The sequence below is a fragment of the Saccostrea cucullata genome, unplaced genomic scaffold (genome assembly GCF_032062105.1).
Source record: "Saccostrea cucullata isolate Sc308-1 unplaced genomic scaffold, CSIRO_AGI_Scuc_v1 ctg6003, whole genome shotgun sequence".
NCBI lineage: Eukaryota > Metazoa > Mollusca > Bivalvia > Ostreida > Ostreidae > Saccostrea > Saccostrea cuccullata.
In genome coordinates, this window is record NW_026938814.1 from 1 (window position 1) to 16244 (window position 16244).

General features: G+C 33.4%; 1 protein-coding gene across 3 annotated transcripts; it reads right to left on the reverse strand.

The window, feature by feature from the left end:
• Positions 1-193: 193 nt before the first annotated feature.
• LOC134251459 (microfibril-associated glycoprotein 4-like) lies at positions 194-11048 on the reverse strand. Of its 3 annotated transcripts, none has more exons than XM_062733885.1 (6): positions 10357-11002; positions 10003-10142; positions 9793-9889; positions 9418-9585; positions 394-653; positions 194-274 (listed from the first exon to the last, which is right to left on the reverse strand). In XM_062733885.1, exons 1-5 carry the CDS (start codon positions 10751-10753, stop codon positions 394-396), a joined length of 1062 nt encoding a protein of 353 aa, XP_062589869.1. In that variant the 5' UTR covers positions 10754-11002; the 3' UTR covers positions 194-274. The 3 variants fall into 3 exon arrangements, with proteins under 3 accessions (XP_062589869.1, XP_062589871.1, XP_062589870.1); XM_062733887.1 differs by lacking the exon at positions 194-274 and adding an exon at positions 11010-11048 and having other exon boundaries at positions 283-653; positions 10357-10890; XM_062733886.1 differs by lacking the exon at positions 194-274 and adding an exon at positions 11010-11048 and having other exon boundaries at positions 283-653; positions 10357-10913.
• Between the last annotated feature and the right edge of the window lie 5196 nt (positions 11049-16244).

Sequence of the window (16244 nt, forward strand, 5' to 3'; positions counted from 1 at the left end):
GACGCATATTTTGTTAAGAACATTATATAAATTCGGAATTTATAGAACATTGCTATGAATAAAAGAATACTATAAAATGAAATAAAAGTGTCTATTTTATGAAAATTATTTATTTCTGATTTTTAATTATAGTGTTTTTCATTATTCATGAAGGATATGGATATAACGGAACAGTATTCAAAATCAACTCCACAAAACAATACAAAATAGGAGCAGAACAAACGCGGACGGTTCTCAAAAACATCATCAAATTTTCCTACTTTTAATGCTCTATCTGTAAAGAAAAAAAAACAATGTCAAAAACGGATCAACTACAAACCTATACATACGACTTTTTAAAGCTTCGGATTTCAGATTATTAAACAAAGCAAGTTAAAGAGCCCGGATGTTGACCTAGTGACGTCTGATCATCATCTTCGTCTCTCTGACGTCTGCCCCTCTCCGTACAACAGGATACCACGGCTTCGTCCAGTCTCCCGAGGACCAGGGGCCGTTAAGGTAGGCTTCTTTACACCTGTTATACCACCACCCTCCCCCTCCTCCGAAATCCACAGCGCAGCTCCCTCCAGACACGTCGTTATCCCTGTCCAGGGTGGAGAAGGACATCCCAGACAGATCAAAGTAGGGACTCCCCGTGTCTAACATGCTGTCCCCTGGAGGATAAAAAAAACTGACTCAGTTCAAGGCGTTACATTAAATTCTTTAGAATTATTAAAATAATACATACATATTACTCAACACAAGGTATTCAATCAGATACATGAACTTCGTTTTGATATAAATAATATATCATATACCGTATAAATGTCAAACTAGTAACATGAACTCTGAAATGATTCAAATGAACTATACACACTATAGACAAACAAGTTATTTAAACTTTGATATAGCATTATATCACATGTTATGTAGATTATCGTTAAAGTAATCGAGTTACTGTGTTAATACTCGTTGTCAAATCTATTTGTTTAACTCGATTTCACTCAAGTAGGAACTCTTAGTGTCTGACATCCTGTCACCTGGAGAATTATGATACGCTTATTAGGCCTCACTACACTAAGTAGAAGTAAATAATACAATGGCTTTATGGTGAAGAACAAGATGTGTACAGAACAAATTGGCTTAGAGCTAATTGCAAAAAGGCTAACAGATTGCACTGTTTCTGACGTTCTAACGCTTTGCTTGTCGAGAGGTTTAAATACTACGTCCCATTCTCGCCACATCAAAAGAAGTAGCCGAGATTGCTTCGCTCCCACGCTAAAGTCGGTCAGCTGCAATATACATGTACATCGCCGACGTTAAACGGTTTAAAAAGGGGGACAGGCAGCACAAATCTTATTCAACAGTTGAAAAAGAGCATTAATGTATTTTTTAGAGTCCATGAGAAATTGAAGGTGATAATTTTATTTTTATAGCATTTGCCATTTGTGTACATGTATATATCACAATTTATATTGTATTAACACTAGCGAAAGGGAAAAAATGGGGATGTAGAAGAGACGATTGTTCCTTGTTACAGAAGCTGCCTTGGGATAGTGTTTGTACATACACTGAGTTGGTAAAGGGACCCCCAGGAGAGGGGCTGGTGAATTTTCTGTGTCAGATTATTTCTTTCATATCATCATGTAAGTCAGGTATGGATAACTTCTTTTTTTTCATCCGAAAAAAGTTTGACAAGCCAAAGAAAAAAAGTTAAACTCTATTTCGGTAGGGTTAGTTCAAAATATATTTTATTTATTGGACTGGATTGAACAGCATACTTATATGCCTATGATCCTTCTATGATATGTACTATATGTGATTTTAAAACTGTTGGTTATGAATATCATTAAGTTATGGAATGCAATTACTTTTCGAAAGACAGAGAAATATTTCTCCCAAACAGATATTGTAATAATCCTAACACTTTTAAATTCAATGGACTTTTGAGTAGTAATAATGCAACAATACAAAAATCATTATCAAAGTTTATAAAGAAAATTTTTTAAAACTGTCTGTCCTTCTTGAATCCTCCGTGTGTTTTACAGATAGCTGACTACATGTTTTTCTCACTCTTTTCTTTATATATTTGTCTATTTCTTAACCCTTGACCGCAATTTTTGTTTGTGTATATGTATATATGTACCTCTTGCATTGGCGTCGGAAGCAAATTGAAAGTGGGGGGGGGGGGGGGTAAGTGTAAGAAATTTTTTTTTGTACCTCAAAAACAAAAAACTTGACAAGCAAAAAAAAAAAAGTAAATGTCTATTTCCCAATTTTAACCTATACTAACACGTATCTGTGGAAAGTGGGGGGCTAAACTTACGGATATGTTCAATTTCTATACTAAGTATATTTTTGGAAAAAAAGTGGGGGGGGGGTTCCGACGCCTATGTCTTGTACCAGTGATATGGTTTTGAGCGAATAAAGAATTGAATTGAATTCTCTCAATAGGTCAAGGTACAATTACAAGTATATGACATTGATGTAAACATTGAAAAAAAATGTATGAGGAGTAGATTATCAATTGTTACATATTTATAATGAATCCAGAGAGAGAGAGAGAGAGAGAGAGAGAGAGAAAAGAGAGATCATAGAGTAAAACAAATAAATATAAAATGAATAATTTAACAATGAATAGAAAAATGATAATTATATGAATAAAAACAAAAAGAAAAAAAAATCGGGTGGGGAGAAGGGTTCGAAGTACCAGGCAAGGACATATTATTTTTCTCGCTGGTGGAGGATAGATTTTTTTTTTCGAGAACGGCCAATTTATTTCCAATATTTGCAGGAAGTGCATGTGTAGATAGATTTACGCTTTACATTCTGCCGTTCGGTGTCAATTATACTGAACATACAAAATTGATTAAAACATAACTAAATTGAACTTCAATCGATAAAATTTGAACGTCTCCCCCGGCTTTCCCTTTGCGCCATTTCTCTTGAATATATGTCTGGAGAGGGGCTCTATTTTTCAGCAGTATATTTTGTACTAATTTGCAACAATATCAGAATGGCTTGGATTGATACGCTTAATCAATGAATGCAATGGTCAATGACTTATGCAATAATTGATTTTTATACATGTGCGCAAATATAAAGAAGTTAAAGTTTGCGATAGAATGTAATAATCGACCAATTTAAATATTCGTAATGGACTGAAAAAAAAATCATAAAATGCTTTCATTGATTAATTCAAGTTTTAAAGACATTTAATATGCTGGTAATATTCAAGAAAACGACTTCGGGACTGTCTAGTCCACTTTTTTTACCCAACAAACAGCTGACCGACTTTAGCGTGGGAGAGACGCGATCTCGGCTACTTGCTTTGATGTGGTGACAATGTGACGTAGAATTTAAGAATTATGGTGAAAACGGTACCTGGTGAAAACGGCACCTAGTGAAAACGGCACTTGGATTATGCAAAACGGCACTTGGTCAAAACGGCACTTAGTGAAAACGGCACTTGGTCAAAATGGCACTTATAGAAAAAAGTATAATTATATGCAATGATAATTTGATATATAGATTGATAAATATTTGTGTGAGTATATATACATGTAAACATATATAATCTTTGTTTTCTGGGAGGGTCCATTTTTTCCCCAAGAAAACAATTCATGTACACACTGAATTAAGTTTTTATGAAATCTATGTGATCCTATATATAAAATTAAATTATGTGTGAACCTATGCATATACATACTTTTCTCCACAGATTCATACATTTAAATACCAAATTTGAAATGATTTTTTTTTTCATTTTACATGTTTTATTCCTTGAAATATCAGTATCTTCATCTTTTAGTCTCCTTTTTTAAATTACTGAAATAACAGCATAGTTTTTAAATATAACATTATTTTTAAAAACAAGATTATAAACAATAACAGCATCATTTTATCATCTAAATAAATTATTATTTGTAACCATGGTAACAATTAATATCAACATTGTTTCATTTTAATATTTAATCAATATAATTAAATAGAAATAAATTAATATTCTTCAGTTATAAAAAAATAACCAACAAACAAATGTTTTTGTTTTTCTATGTACAGGTTTCATATTGTAAAAAAAAACTTATAGTAAATGTTGTATGGCTATTCAGATTTTATGTACAGTTTAGAGAGGAAAATCTAAGTTCCAATCCCTTTGACATATTGTCAAGAAATACACAATAGTAACTGTATATGATTGCAAATTGACGATCAACAGATTATTGAGGGGGAGGTGTGAAAAAGTCTTTTGTTTCTTATTCCTACAAGTGTATTCTAAGGAAACATACTCTAACTGGCTTCTAATTAATCAACTGTGACTGCATGGCAACCCCCAAAACAGAGTAGTATACATATTTGTAATACTATAAATTTTTAAATTTCAAAGGATCGTGATAATATTATTTGGATTTAATCTCTGTTGTAGAAAATATTAGACATATAATTTAAAGAAGAAACATATTTTAAAAAATCTAACCACTGTACAAAAGTATTTTCCCCCTAAAATATTTTTAAAACATTTTTATCAATAATAATATACACATTTATTTCTATAAATGTAATATAAAGATCCATTTTCTGTATAAACAATATCAAATTCTCAAAATTAAAAAGTGCCGTTTTGACTTTTCTGAAGTGCCGTTTTGACTACTCTCAAGTGCCGTTTTGCATATTTCCTAAGTGCCGTTTTCACCAGGTGCCGTTTTGACTTGTACCCGAATTTAAACCACTCGACAAGCTAGGCGTTAGCACGTCAGAAACAGCACAATCCGTTAGCCTTTTTGCAATTAGCAATATAGGAATCATTAAAAACGACGAATGAATTTCACAAATAAAAGAGTCGTAGCATTATATATGTTACACTATTTTTCTTTTTGCAATGCAATAATCGATATTCTCAGAACATATTACTACAATGTATTTATATAATTTTTATGCGCCCTGATCGAAAGATCCGACGCGTATATTGTTTTTGTCCTGTCTGTCAGTTTGTCTGCAAACTTTAACCATCACCATAACTTTTGAACCATGAATAGTTGAGACTTCATATCTGGTATGCATACTTTATTAACTAATTTCTTTCAAACGACATGAAGGACAATGACTTTGTGACCTTGACTGTGACTCATATGCTAAACTATTTTTTAATGCAAACTTTAACCTTCGTCATAACTTTTGAACCATAAAAGATAAAAACTTCATACTTGGTATACATACACCATTGAATAACTTTTTAAATGACACCATAGTCAATGACCTGGTGACCTTGATTGTGACCCATACGCTAAATATAGCTTTTTTGTCAGCAAATTTGAATCTTCACCATAACGAAAAAAGATAGAGACTTAAGATAAGGTTTGCGTTAACAGGGAGATAACTCTTGCGAATCACCAAAGCGTTTGAAACAGGCAAATTTAAACCAGCGATGCTAAGCATCTCCGTAACGAATTTCCTCTGTTATACTTGATGTTTGTTGACACTAATGTTAGGGCTAAAAACGAAGGACCTTTTCAGGAGAAAGTCTTATAATAAATCAAAGCATAGGAATCTTAGAAGCCTTTGAGATTAGCGTGATGCATGTGGATGAACCAATAAAGGAGGACTTGTTTATTTTCGATACGAAACGTGGCAAGTTGCACGGCAATTAGAAGAAAGTCATTGACGCATTGTGCTGATGTGTGTTTCTCGCTTCACCACTACACTAAAAAATTTTAAGTGAGAATGGGAAAGAAAAAAGAAAAGACCTGAGAGTATCCAGTAAAGTATCATGCTATATGCAGTCCGAACCGGGAAGAAAAGTCACGCTGATTTGACCATGTCTAATAATGATGTTGACAGTTTGATTGTTGATAGTATTTTCATCAGGTAATTATTTAAATATTCAATTTACTGAAAGTTATGAATGATCTAATGACTAAAAACGATGAATAAACGGTACAAGGATGTCAGGATGTGACTAAATTATCCCAACATTGCCAAAAAATTAAAAAATGCATTCATTCAAGAAATTATGAAAAATAAAATCCTTGCTGTTTAGGCCTCAGAACAGGTATACAATTGTTCGAGTTACCTTTATAAATGAGGTTTGATTTCAATTAATATCTCATTTTCTAATTAATAAAAAATAGATACAGATTGTGCATGACAAGAACATTAATTTTCTTGATCAAGCATTAGCATTTCCAGTGGCGGATCCAGAAATTTTCAAAAGGGGGGCCCGACCAGTTTGAGGTCAGGGTAGTGGGCCCACAGCCACACCAAAAACATTGATTTATTAAATATAGTGTATTTTGGGGGCACGAAAGGGGGGGCCGGGCCCCCTGGGCCCCCCCTCTAAATCCGCCAGTGATTTCACTAATTCAATTTGTAAATTTTACAATAATTTCATATTGATTCTTCATTCATTATATTGGAAATTTATTCATTTCATTGAGTGAATGAAACTCAGTACAATTCCTTATGCTATTCAAAAAATGTAATTCTTTAAGTTAAATGATATTGTAAAAATGAACACATGTGATTTCAGATCATGGGTCATTAATTGGAATAGATAAGAACCAAATAAAAGTACTCCAGTGTTTCCTGAAAAGATTTGTGCCATCAATCAAAGTTGGATGGATCAAGCTAAGATGTTGAACCAGATATGGCAAAATCAATGGAGATTTGGAGAAGAACTTCTGACTTGTTATACCCAATGCATATTTGTCTATAGATACTTACATGTAACAAGTTTCTTAAAATGGTTTGTAAAATTGCAAGGAAATTAATACATGAACAATTAAGATTGATGTTTTTATTCATTAAATTTTGTTCTTACCAGGACCTTACCAGGACCTAATATGCTCAAATAAGTATTTCTGAAAACTGACAAGTTTTGTATATAAAGCTGCAGTGAACATGTTTTATTATATCTACTGTAATAGTTTAAAACATGACACTTGGGAATTGTAAGGTTGTTAATTTAGTATGAATGATAAGACCAATTTAGTAATCTAATAAAATTAAATTTTTTTCACAAATACATGTACCGGTAGTTTATTTTAAAATTGTTTACATTTATAATCTTTTCATTTTTTTTCTGTATTTTGATTTTAAAAAGCAGAAAATTTTGTTATATTTAAATTATTTCATGGATATCAAGGAAATATATTTATCACTGTAGCATTGTTTCTTTTTCCCTGTTCTTGACAAATATTTTTCATAATGACAGTGTTATGTCATTTTGCAGAATTTGCCTTTTCTCTGAAATCAGAAGTACACTGTAAACTCATTAATAAAGTATGAGTTGATGTCACTTAGAATTCATCTTTATTTTGTTCTGTCTGATATTTCAATTTAGATTCTAAGGCTATCTAATCCAATGATTGAGCTAATGTCCATGAAGTGTAGAAATAGGCCATCTTTAAAAAATGTTTGGTTGTCGGCCTCACCAGACCGACTGACTAAAATGACCAGACTGAAAACTTTTTTTTCAATGCAGGGCAATATTTTTTTCTTTTTATTCCTCTTATCCCCCTTAAAAAATGTTGCTGAAGATTTTCTCACCTACTGACCCAATAATTTTACCCTGAGTCAAGAGAGGGCAAACAAACATTACTTTAAATATGCATTTCTACTCTTCGAAATAAAGAAATAATTTAATTATAAAAACAGCAGCTTCGTGAATGCAATGCTTACAACATTTCACTCAAAAAATGGCATACATGTACTATGACAGTCACCAACAATAACTGAATAAAGATATTTTGCTACAAAGATGTCTAGAAGTTACTACATGTTGGAATAACTAATCAACATGAGGTCAAATTCATAGGCTTTTAATTGGTTTAGTTGCAACATGTTCTGAAGTATGTTTATATACATGTACTTCTAAAGGTGTTGCAGTATAATTCATGGACAATTTCATCAGAATATTCAGATGTAAAGATCGCATAAATACTAGAGTTCTTCCATGGAATAAATCTTTAGACCATCATGTAGCACAGGAGGAGTTTTATTTTGAATATTTTTGGCCAATTTATGCCTAAAAACAATATCAAAAATAACATTTAGTCTTTAACATTCACCATGACAAGGTGATATCAATGTTGTCTTTAAAAGTGTAGAAAAAGCCTGATTTTTTATGTTCCGAACCCATAATATAGCCCCTGTTTCCATGGAAACAATATTGGGGACATACATATTTTTTTAGTTCAAATTAATGAAAATGATCAAATTAATAACTTCATGGATTTTGATGGAATCGGTAGATATGTAAAACATTGGTTTTTATATTTTTGTTGCCATGGCAACGGTTTCACTTTATCAAGGAAAATTGAAAAATCTTCTTTTTTACCCAAATTTTCACATTTTTGATAAAGGAAAATTAAAAGTTTAAATAATAAAAGCATGAATTATACTAATTCCGGTCATTTTGATGATAAAAGTTTGATAATTTATAAAATAAATCAAGTTTTTCAATGAAAATAATATTCGAGGTGAAAAATGAAATAAGTGAAATTTGGCATCTTTTACTCAAAAAATGAGACGGGCAATATCTTTGAAAATCATATTAAGTGATGAAGCTAATCTCCCTGAATAAATTGATATATAACATGTGTGCATTTTAAAAAATATATGAGTTGGAGGGAGACGCAAACCTTACCTTAATATTTGGCATGTATTCTCCACTCAATGAGCCCTTCCAGATGACCCCAACGTCAATGACCTTGACTGTGTATTATTTGCTGAAAATAGCGTTTTTGAACTTTCGACATAACTTTTGAACCATGAGAGATAGAGAATCCATATTTGGTATACGTACGTCACTAATCAATTTCTTTCAAATGACACCAAGATCAATGACCTCGTGACCTTGACTGTGACCTATGTGCTAAAAATATTTTTTTTACTTTGTTGCCGCCGGGCGCATGGTGTTTCACAAACACATCGTTTGTAGCTACAGGGTGAAGGAATAGGCAGTATTTAAGAATAACATACTGTACAATCACGTATTTTCGAAGGTTCCAATTTTCGAGGTTTCATGAAAAAAAATAGTTTGTGGGACTTCATTGTTGTTAGGAGTAAAGCAAATAAAATTTTACATTTTGTGGGTCTCTGCATACCTCGAAAACAGGGAAAATTAAACCCCTACGAAAATTAGCGATCTCACAGTACCCCGAAATTATTTTTATCTTATTTAGAAAAAAAAAAATCATCGTTAAAAACGTGGGGTCTATTCATTAATAAGAGATTAAGGATGCATACATTTTGCTAGTAGAAGACAAGAAAGATTAAAAGTGACATATCCTTTTTATAGATTAAGTAGATCTCTATTTTATTTTCCTCCCTCTCCTTATTTTTCCTTTCTTTCTCGCACACTGTTACTATCTTTTTCACTTTCTTTGTTTTGATCAGTGGCGGATCCAGGGATAATCACACACTTTACTTATCACTTACCTAACGTCCCGGTAGCTGATCCTCCAAGAAAAAGTCTGTAGTTGTTCCTTTCATGAGACACAGAGAACTGTTGATAAAGTTCATATAAAGCTGTACCATTGTATGATGTAATGGAGACGTAGAGGGAGGAGTTTCTTCCCTTAGTAAGCTGGTGAATGACGTCATTTCCTTCAATAGTTAATTGTACGGGTGTATAAGGTTTCGAAAGTATAACTGAAATCGTTATTCAATTAATAAGTATTTACAAAGTATTAAAGAAAAAAAAATACTAGTATTTGTAAAAACAAATCATTTTACGTAAAACATAGACAAATGCAAAACATTAATAAACATTGCTTGATATATTGATATAAACAAATGTAAATAGATATTTACCAATCCAGTAGGAGTCACTAGGGTTACCAAATCCATCCTTGTACTCCGCCCACGTTCTGTTAAAACTTACGAATCCGCTCACCCGCTTCTGAATAGCCTAAGTTATCAACAGGAAAATGTCTTGAAGACTTACGTTTTTCAAATCTTTTTTTAAATTAATTTTTTTTGATAATTTCAAAAACATAAAAGAAAGATAGAGAGAAATCTTACTGTCCACCCGCCACCTTCTTTCTCCATATCACAGTATACATCTACCTGGGTCTCGTTACCGAAGGGGTTTATATTGTATACACCAGATTGTTTATGACCTTGTAGAAATTGATCCTGACAATCCCTGTTTATTTTTGAATCTGAAAAAAGAACGACAGATAGGGTCTCGTTACAGAAATGGTTTATACTGTATACACCAGACTGTGTATGTCCGTGTACAAAGTTTTTATTTTGGAATCTAAACAAAGGGTGACATATAATAATTATATAAAAAAATATACACTGAGAGAGAGAGAGAGAGAGAGAGAGAGAGAGAGAGAGAGAGAGAGAGAGAGAGAGAGAGAGATGGAATACCTTTCTTAACGGTTTCCAATGTTCTGTCGTTTAGAAGCTCGTAAATTTCTGCGATGTTTCTATTGAACTTCTGCTCGGCTTCTTCAATTTTGTTCTTAAAATTTATTGCTATCTTTTTGTTTTTTCTCCTATTTTCCCTGCTCAAAGAATCAACCTGTGTTTGTAATACTTCTATAGTCTGTTGTAAAGATTTTGTCTTGTTTATTTCAAAGTGTGATTCCAACTGTTCTATCCTTTGCTTTAAAATCTGGTTCTGACTAGTAAGATTATAGACGTGTCTTTGTAATGTTTCAGTTTTCTCTGCTGAATTCTTATCCTGTGTAAGAGAATCGACCTGAACTTTCAATCCATTTAGTGCCCGCTGTAAGGAGGAGACCGTGGTTTCTGTTGACGCCATGTTTCTCTTCAAAGAGGTAACGTCATCCACAGCTGCCCTGACGTCATTGACCACAGATACCCGGATGAGAGTCTCCTGGTTGATGAGCTGTCGCAGAACGTCTATTTCCTAGATGTCGCGTCTCTCGTTGATTATAGCTGTAGAGTTCTTATCGTTAGTACTGGGTAACAAGGAATCAGCCCTGATTTTGAATATTGACACAAAAAGCAGTACAAGAATTGAAAACATCATTTTTCTTATTTCGAAGTTACCTTACCAGAAAAGATCAATGCTGTGCCTGGATAACAGAAAAAGCCAATGTTTTTCGAGAACAGATGTCATACGGCATATATAGAGACAGCTGGGGATTTCCCCAATCAGATGACGTCATTTGTTGTGTACAGAGATATTTCTCGAGTTGTTAGAATATGCTGAATGTAAAAAAAAATCCCCAGAATATCTTACAGTACTTGAAGAAGTATTACAAAATTCTGACAGATGACATACTTATGTCACAAGAGAATTCTCGGTTATATCATTGTGTTGTTTGAGACGAAATGATAAAAGATAACAGAGCTAAAAATACTTTGGCAATCGGAACTCATTGTTCTTCTCTGTAGATAATAAAAGCAGAAATATTCTTACGACCTCACGCTAAGCATTTCCTTCCCACACGAATATGTAATTAATTCCTGGAAAACAGTAACACAAAGACGTTCTACCCTCCTACACATGGTGTGTGATTTTTTAAGGGGGGTTAAAATAAATGGTTATACGGAATGATAATTTTGACAATACATTTGAAATATAGATCTGAATTTTGAGATTTGTAATTTTTGTATTACGTAGATATTAGCTGAAATTGAAGTCCTTTCCATAACCATAAGAATTACCTAAAACATATTAATTTTATTAGAATGCTCTGTTATGCTTTCTTTTTACTCTCTTAGAAATTATTTGTAGGTTGATGCTCGTTGTATTCCTTTTCCCTGTCCTTACAGTGTTTATATATATCCTGAATAAATGTAACAAAGACACATACAGTTGCCCAATGGTCCACTGTCTTTATTTGAGCTACATTTATACGCTCTTGTACCCTTTGTTTAAGTTTATATTAATCAAAACACTTTTTAGGTCACCTGAGTAAACTCAGGTGACCCATTGCTATCCGTTTTCGTCCGTCGTCGTGCGTCGTGTGTTAACATTTGAACATTTTCAGCTTCTTCTCTGCAACCACTGAACCAATTTCAACCAAATTTGGCACAAAGCATCTATTTGTGAAGGGGAACAAAAATTGTGAATATCATGATCCCTGCCCCCCTGGGGCCTGAGGGGTGGGGCCAAAACCACTTAAATTAATGCAATCTTTAAAAATCTTCTTCTTTACTCCTGGACCGGTCACGGTAGCCTAGTGGTAGAGCGTTCGCTTAGTGATCGGGAGGCCCGGGTTCGATTCTCGATCGCGGCGCCGCGTCATACCTAAGACGTAAACAAAGGTAGTGACTGTTCCTTCGCCAAGCGCTCGGCACTAGAAGTGAAAGTCACGGGTCTTTCGGATATGACCTTAAAAATGTAGGTCCCGTGTCACGGTAGGCGTTTGGCACGAAAAAAAACCCTCACTGCTCAATGGCCCTGAGTGCCGAGTATAGGTCTAAATTTGAAGCCCTTCACCGGCATCGGTGACGTCTCCACATGAGTGAAAAATTCTCAAGAGGGACGTTAAACAATATACAATCAATCAATCTTATCTCCTGGACATCAGGCAGTCAAACTGTTTGCATGATTGTAATCAGCATTGAGTCCTCTACCAAAACTGTGAAATTCATGGCCCTTGGCTCAGGGGTTCTAGTGCTAGGGTGGGGCTAAATATGTTATACAGTGAAAATGCATTATTTCTTTGAAAGTCTTCTTCTCTGCTCCTGGGTATTAAATAAACCAACTAAGTACATAGTTATGATGAGCAAGAGTGCTTCTACCAAAATTGTGAATTTTATGGCCCCAGGGTCAGGGGTTCTGGTGGGGGGGGGGGGCTCTATTGATTATATATAGTGAAAATACATGATTTCTTTGAAAATCTTCTTCGCTGCCCTTTTGTATTAAATAAACTAATTAAGTGCATAGCTACGATGATCAAGAATGCTTTTACCCAAATTGTGAATTTTATAGCCCCAGGGTCAAGGGTTCTGGTGTTAGGGGGGGTTCTATTGGTTATATAGTGAAAATACATGAATTCTTTAACAATCTTCTTCTCTGCTCCTAGGTATCAAATAAACCAAGTGCATAGATATGATGAAGAAGAGTGCCTCAACCAAAATTTTGAATTTTATGGCCCCAGGTTCAAGGGTTCTGGGGGGGGGGGGGCTCTATTGATTATATGGTGAAATGCATGAATTTTTTTGAAAATATTCTTCTCTGCTCCTAGGTATTAAATAAATTAGAGCAAGAATGGCTCTTCTAAAATTATGAATTTTATGGACCCAGGGCTAGGGGCTCTGGTGTTAGGGCGAGGCTCTTTTGATTATATAGTGAAAATACATTAAATCTTTGAAAATTTTCTTCTCTGTCTCTGGGTATGAAGCAGATGAACTTCTTTTAGTTATGATGAGCAAGGGCCCTAATCTTGCAGAATTGTGAATTCAAGGCCCCAGGGTCAGGGGTGGGGGTGGCTCTACTTATATACGGAAAATGAATTAATTGTTTGAAATCTGCTCCTTTATATTCATATAACATTTATTTTTTTTTTTGGAAAGGCAATTTTAAGGGTGCCTTTAAAAATTTGTGCAATGTGTGGACCTAGGGTCAGGGGTTTATGTCACAGTGTTAGGGGCACTACTGATTATTGCTGAATATTACTGATAAGTTGAAATGCAATATTGTTCCCGTACCCTGCGTATGGGTATTCAGTAACCAAGCTAAGCAAGTGCTAAGTGTATTGTTATGTTGATCAATTGTGCCTCTTTCAAAATTGTGAATGCCATAAAGCATCTGGCTTAAAACATGAATCAAGTTCAATAACTGGAAAGTTGTTGCATAATGCTCAGGTGACCTATAAGGCCCGTGGGCCTCTTGTTTAATTTGTAATGTAAAATTTATGATGAATTTCTTCTTCTTATTTTTTTTTATTCTTTGTATATTTGATACAGGCGCAAAATCTCTGGTCACTCGCATCAAACTCTCAGTATCTTATATAAAATCTCTTAAGACACAAACAAAAATTATGAAGGTTCTTAACAGCAGTAACAAATTTTTAAATTAATGCCAAGTATCTGTTTTTCGTCTATTTTTATTTTATGCAGTATTAGCATTGATTTTTGTATTCACGGAGATTCTGGAGTTCTCGATCTCTCTATTTAATGTTCTATAATATTTAAATATGTATTCTCAGCTGATTATACACACACACATCAAACATGCAATCTAAATCCTATATGTACTCTTAAGACACAAACAAAAGATATGAGGGTTCTTATCAGCAGTAACAAATCCTTACATTAATACACAGCATCTGTTTTATTCTATTTTTATCCTATGTGACATTGTTTCCCCGAGATTCTGGCGTTCTCAAGCTGTCTATTATTATGCATTTGTTTTGTTCACCCACTGACACAATACCTGACCTTGGGATTCCCTAAACGTTTTTTCTCGATATCATACACAGTATCTTCTATTCTTAACTGATTATACACACACCAAACATCCAGTGCAAATCCTGATATCTTACTCAATATTTTCTATTCTTAACTGATTATAAACACACCAAACATTCGGTGTAAATCCTGATATCTTACTCAATATCTTCTATTCTTAACTGATTATACACACACCTAACATTCTGTGTAAATCCTGATATCTTACTCAGTATTTTCTAGTCTTAACTGTTTATACACACATCAAACATCCAGTGTAAATCCTGATATCTTACTCAATATTTTCTATTCAGTGTTACAGTGTAAATCCAACCTGTACAAAAATATTTGAAACACAATACAAAAAATTATTATATAAGGCTATCTTTCATGAAATTGTTCCCTTGCCCTATTTCGAACGATTTAAAAAAAAATGATTCGACTTTAAACTGTTTTAACATCCAGTAACAAATTTTATTTATGTACTCAGAACAATGAAGTTTGAAATTCAGTATAAATGTAGTAATTTGTTGGGAATAAAAGTATCCATCTTCTGTACGTACCTGCCCATTTTTTGTGTCTTGGTTCGGGAGAGGGAAAGCATTTTTCTTATCTTGGCCTTTATAAGAAATTATATTTTTGTACTATTTCACAGTACGTATTTCTCGTATAAATTATTCCACGCCTCCTTTATGTAGAAGACATGATGCTGCTCCTGAATATATATCTTATAATATCGATATAGATTTTATACAGTTTTTTTTTAATGTCATACATTGCAAAAAACCTAGCTGTATGTTACAAAAAGTATATATAATTTATAGTCTTACAATAATAAAAACTGACAAGTGGAATCCAACTGCATTCTATGCTATAAAAACTGGGTTATTTCTTAGTTTTGATTCAGAAAGAAGAATGCAAACGAGTGTGTTTTATTTTTATATTTCAGCTGAAAGCTTGTAAAGAGAATACAATGCTGAATGGAACATAGTCCATTTAATCATAAGAATAGATTGCAATGTACATATATAATAAGGTGTCGATATTTCTTTTCTTTGGAATTTCATCCCGGGCTATTATACAGTTTTATCAAAAATGTGTATATACTACATTGTAAATGTGAACACAATTTTTCAATGTATAATCTCATGCTTATAATTACTTTTTACAAAGTCCAGGAATGTCTTCTTAAATTTACTAAAAACCAAAGCTAACAAGTTTTATTATAGACTGAAAAAGAATTATTTTTTAATTAAAAAAAAACTGTTTTGGGGAGTTGAACAATGTTCAATCTCCCGTGGTCATCACGTATTTAACATGCACAGTAATGTGTGTTGATTATATAGAGCCGAAAGCGAGGATACTGTGTCGGCTGATTTACACCGATGATGTTCAACAGAAAACATGCATAAACATCCGCCACAAATAGTTCGTGTTATTTTCTCTTGAATTGATCAAATTTTCATAATTTGAAATGTAAGTAAATGTAATAATGATAAAGTAATCTTATTTTGAATATTAGATTTCGTTCAAAGTAAAACTGAAATATGAAGAAACTCAAAAGTTTTTCGTAATGGAACTCATTTTTTGTGTGGCGTTATACACTGAAAAAGATACGATCGACAACTCTACATACTAATAGCAAGGGTAAATCTAGTCGTCCCGACGCCCGACGGTCCCGGATTTTCAGCAATTTCTTTTTTACTGGTGCAAAGAATTTATTCAAACTTTTCATGAACATTTTCTTGGTTTATATGAATTCATTAATGCATAAAGACTTTAAGAAACATGCGTATTTATTACTACATCAGGAGTATCATCCGCCAAAAGCGGTAAATTTTGTATTCTGTTATAAATGTTAAAAAAAACCGGACACTGATGTTGTC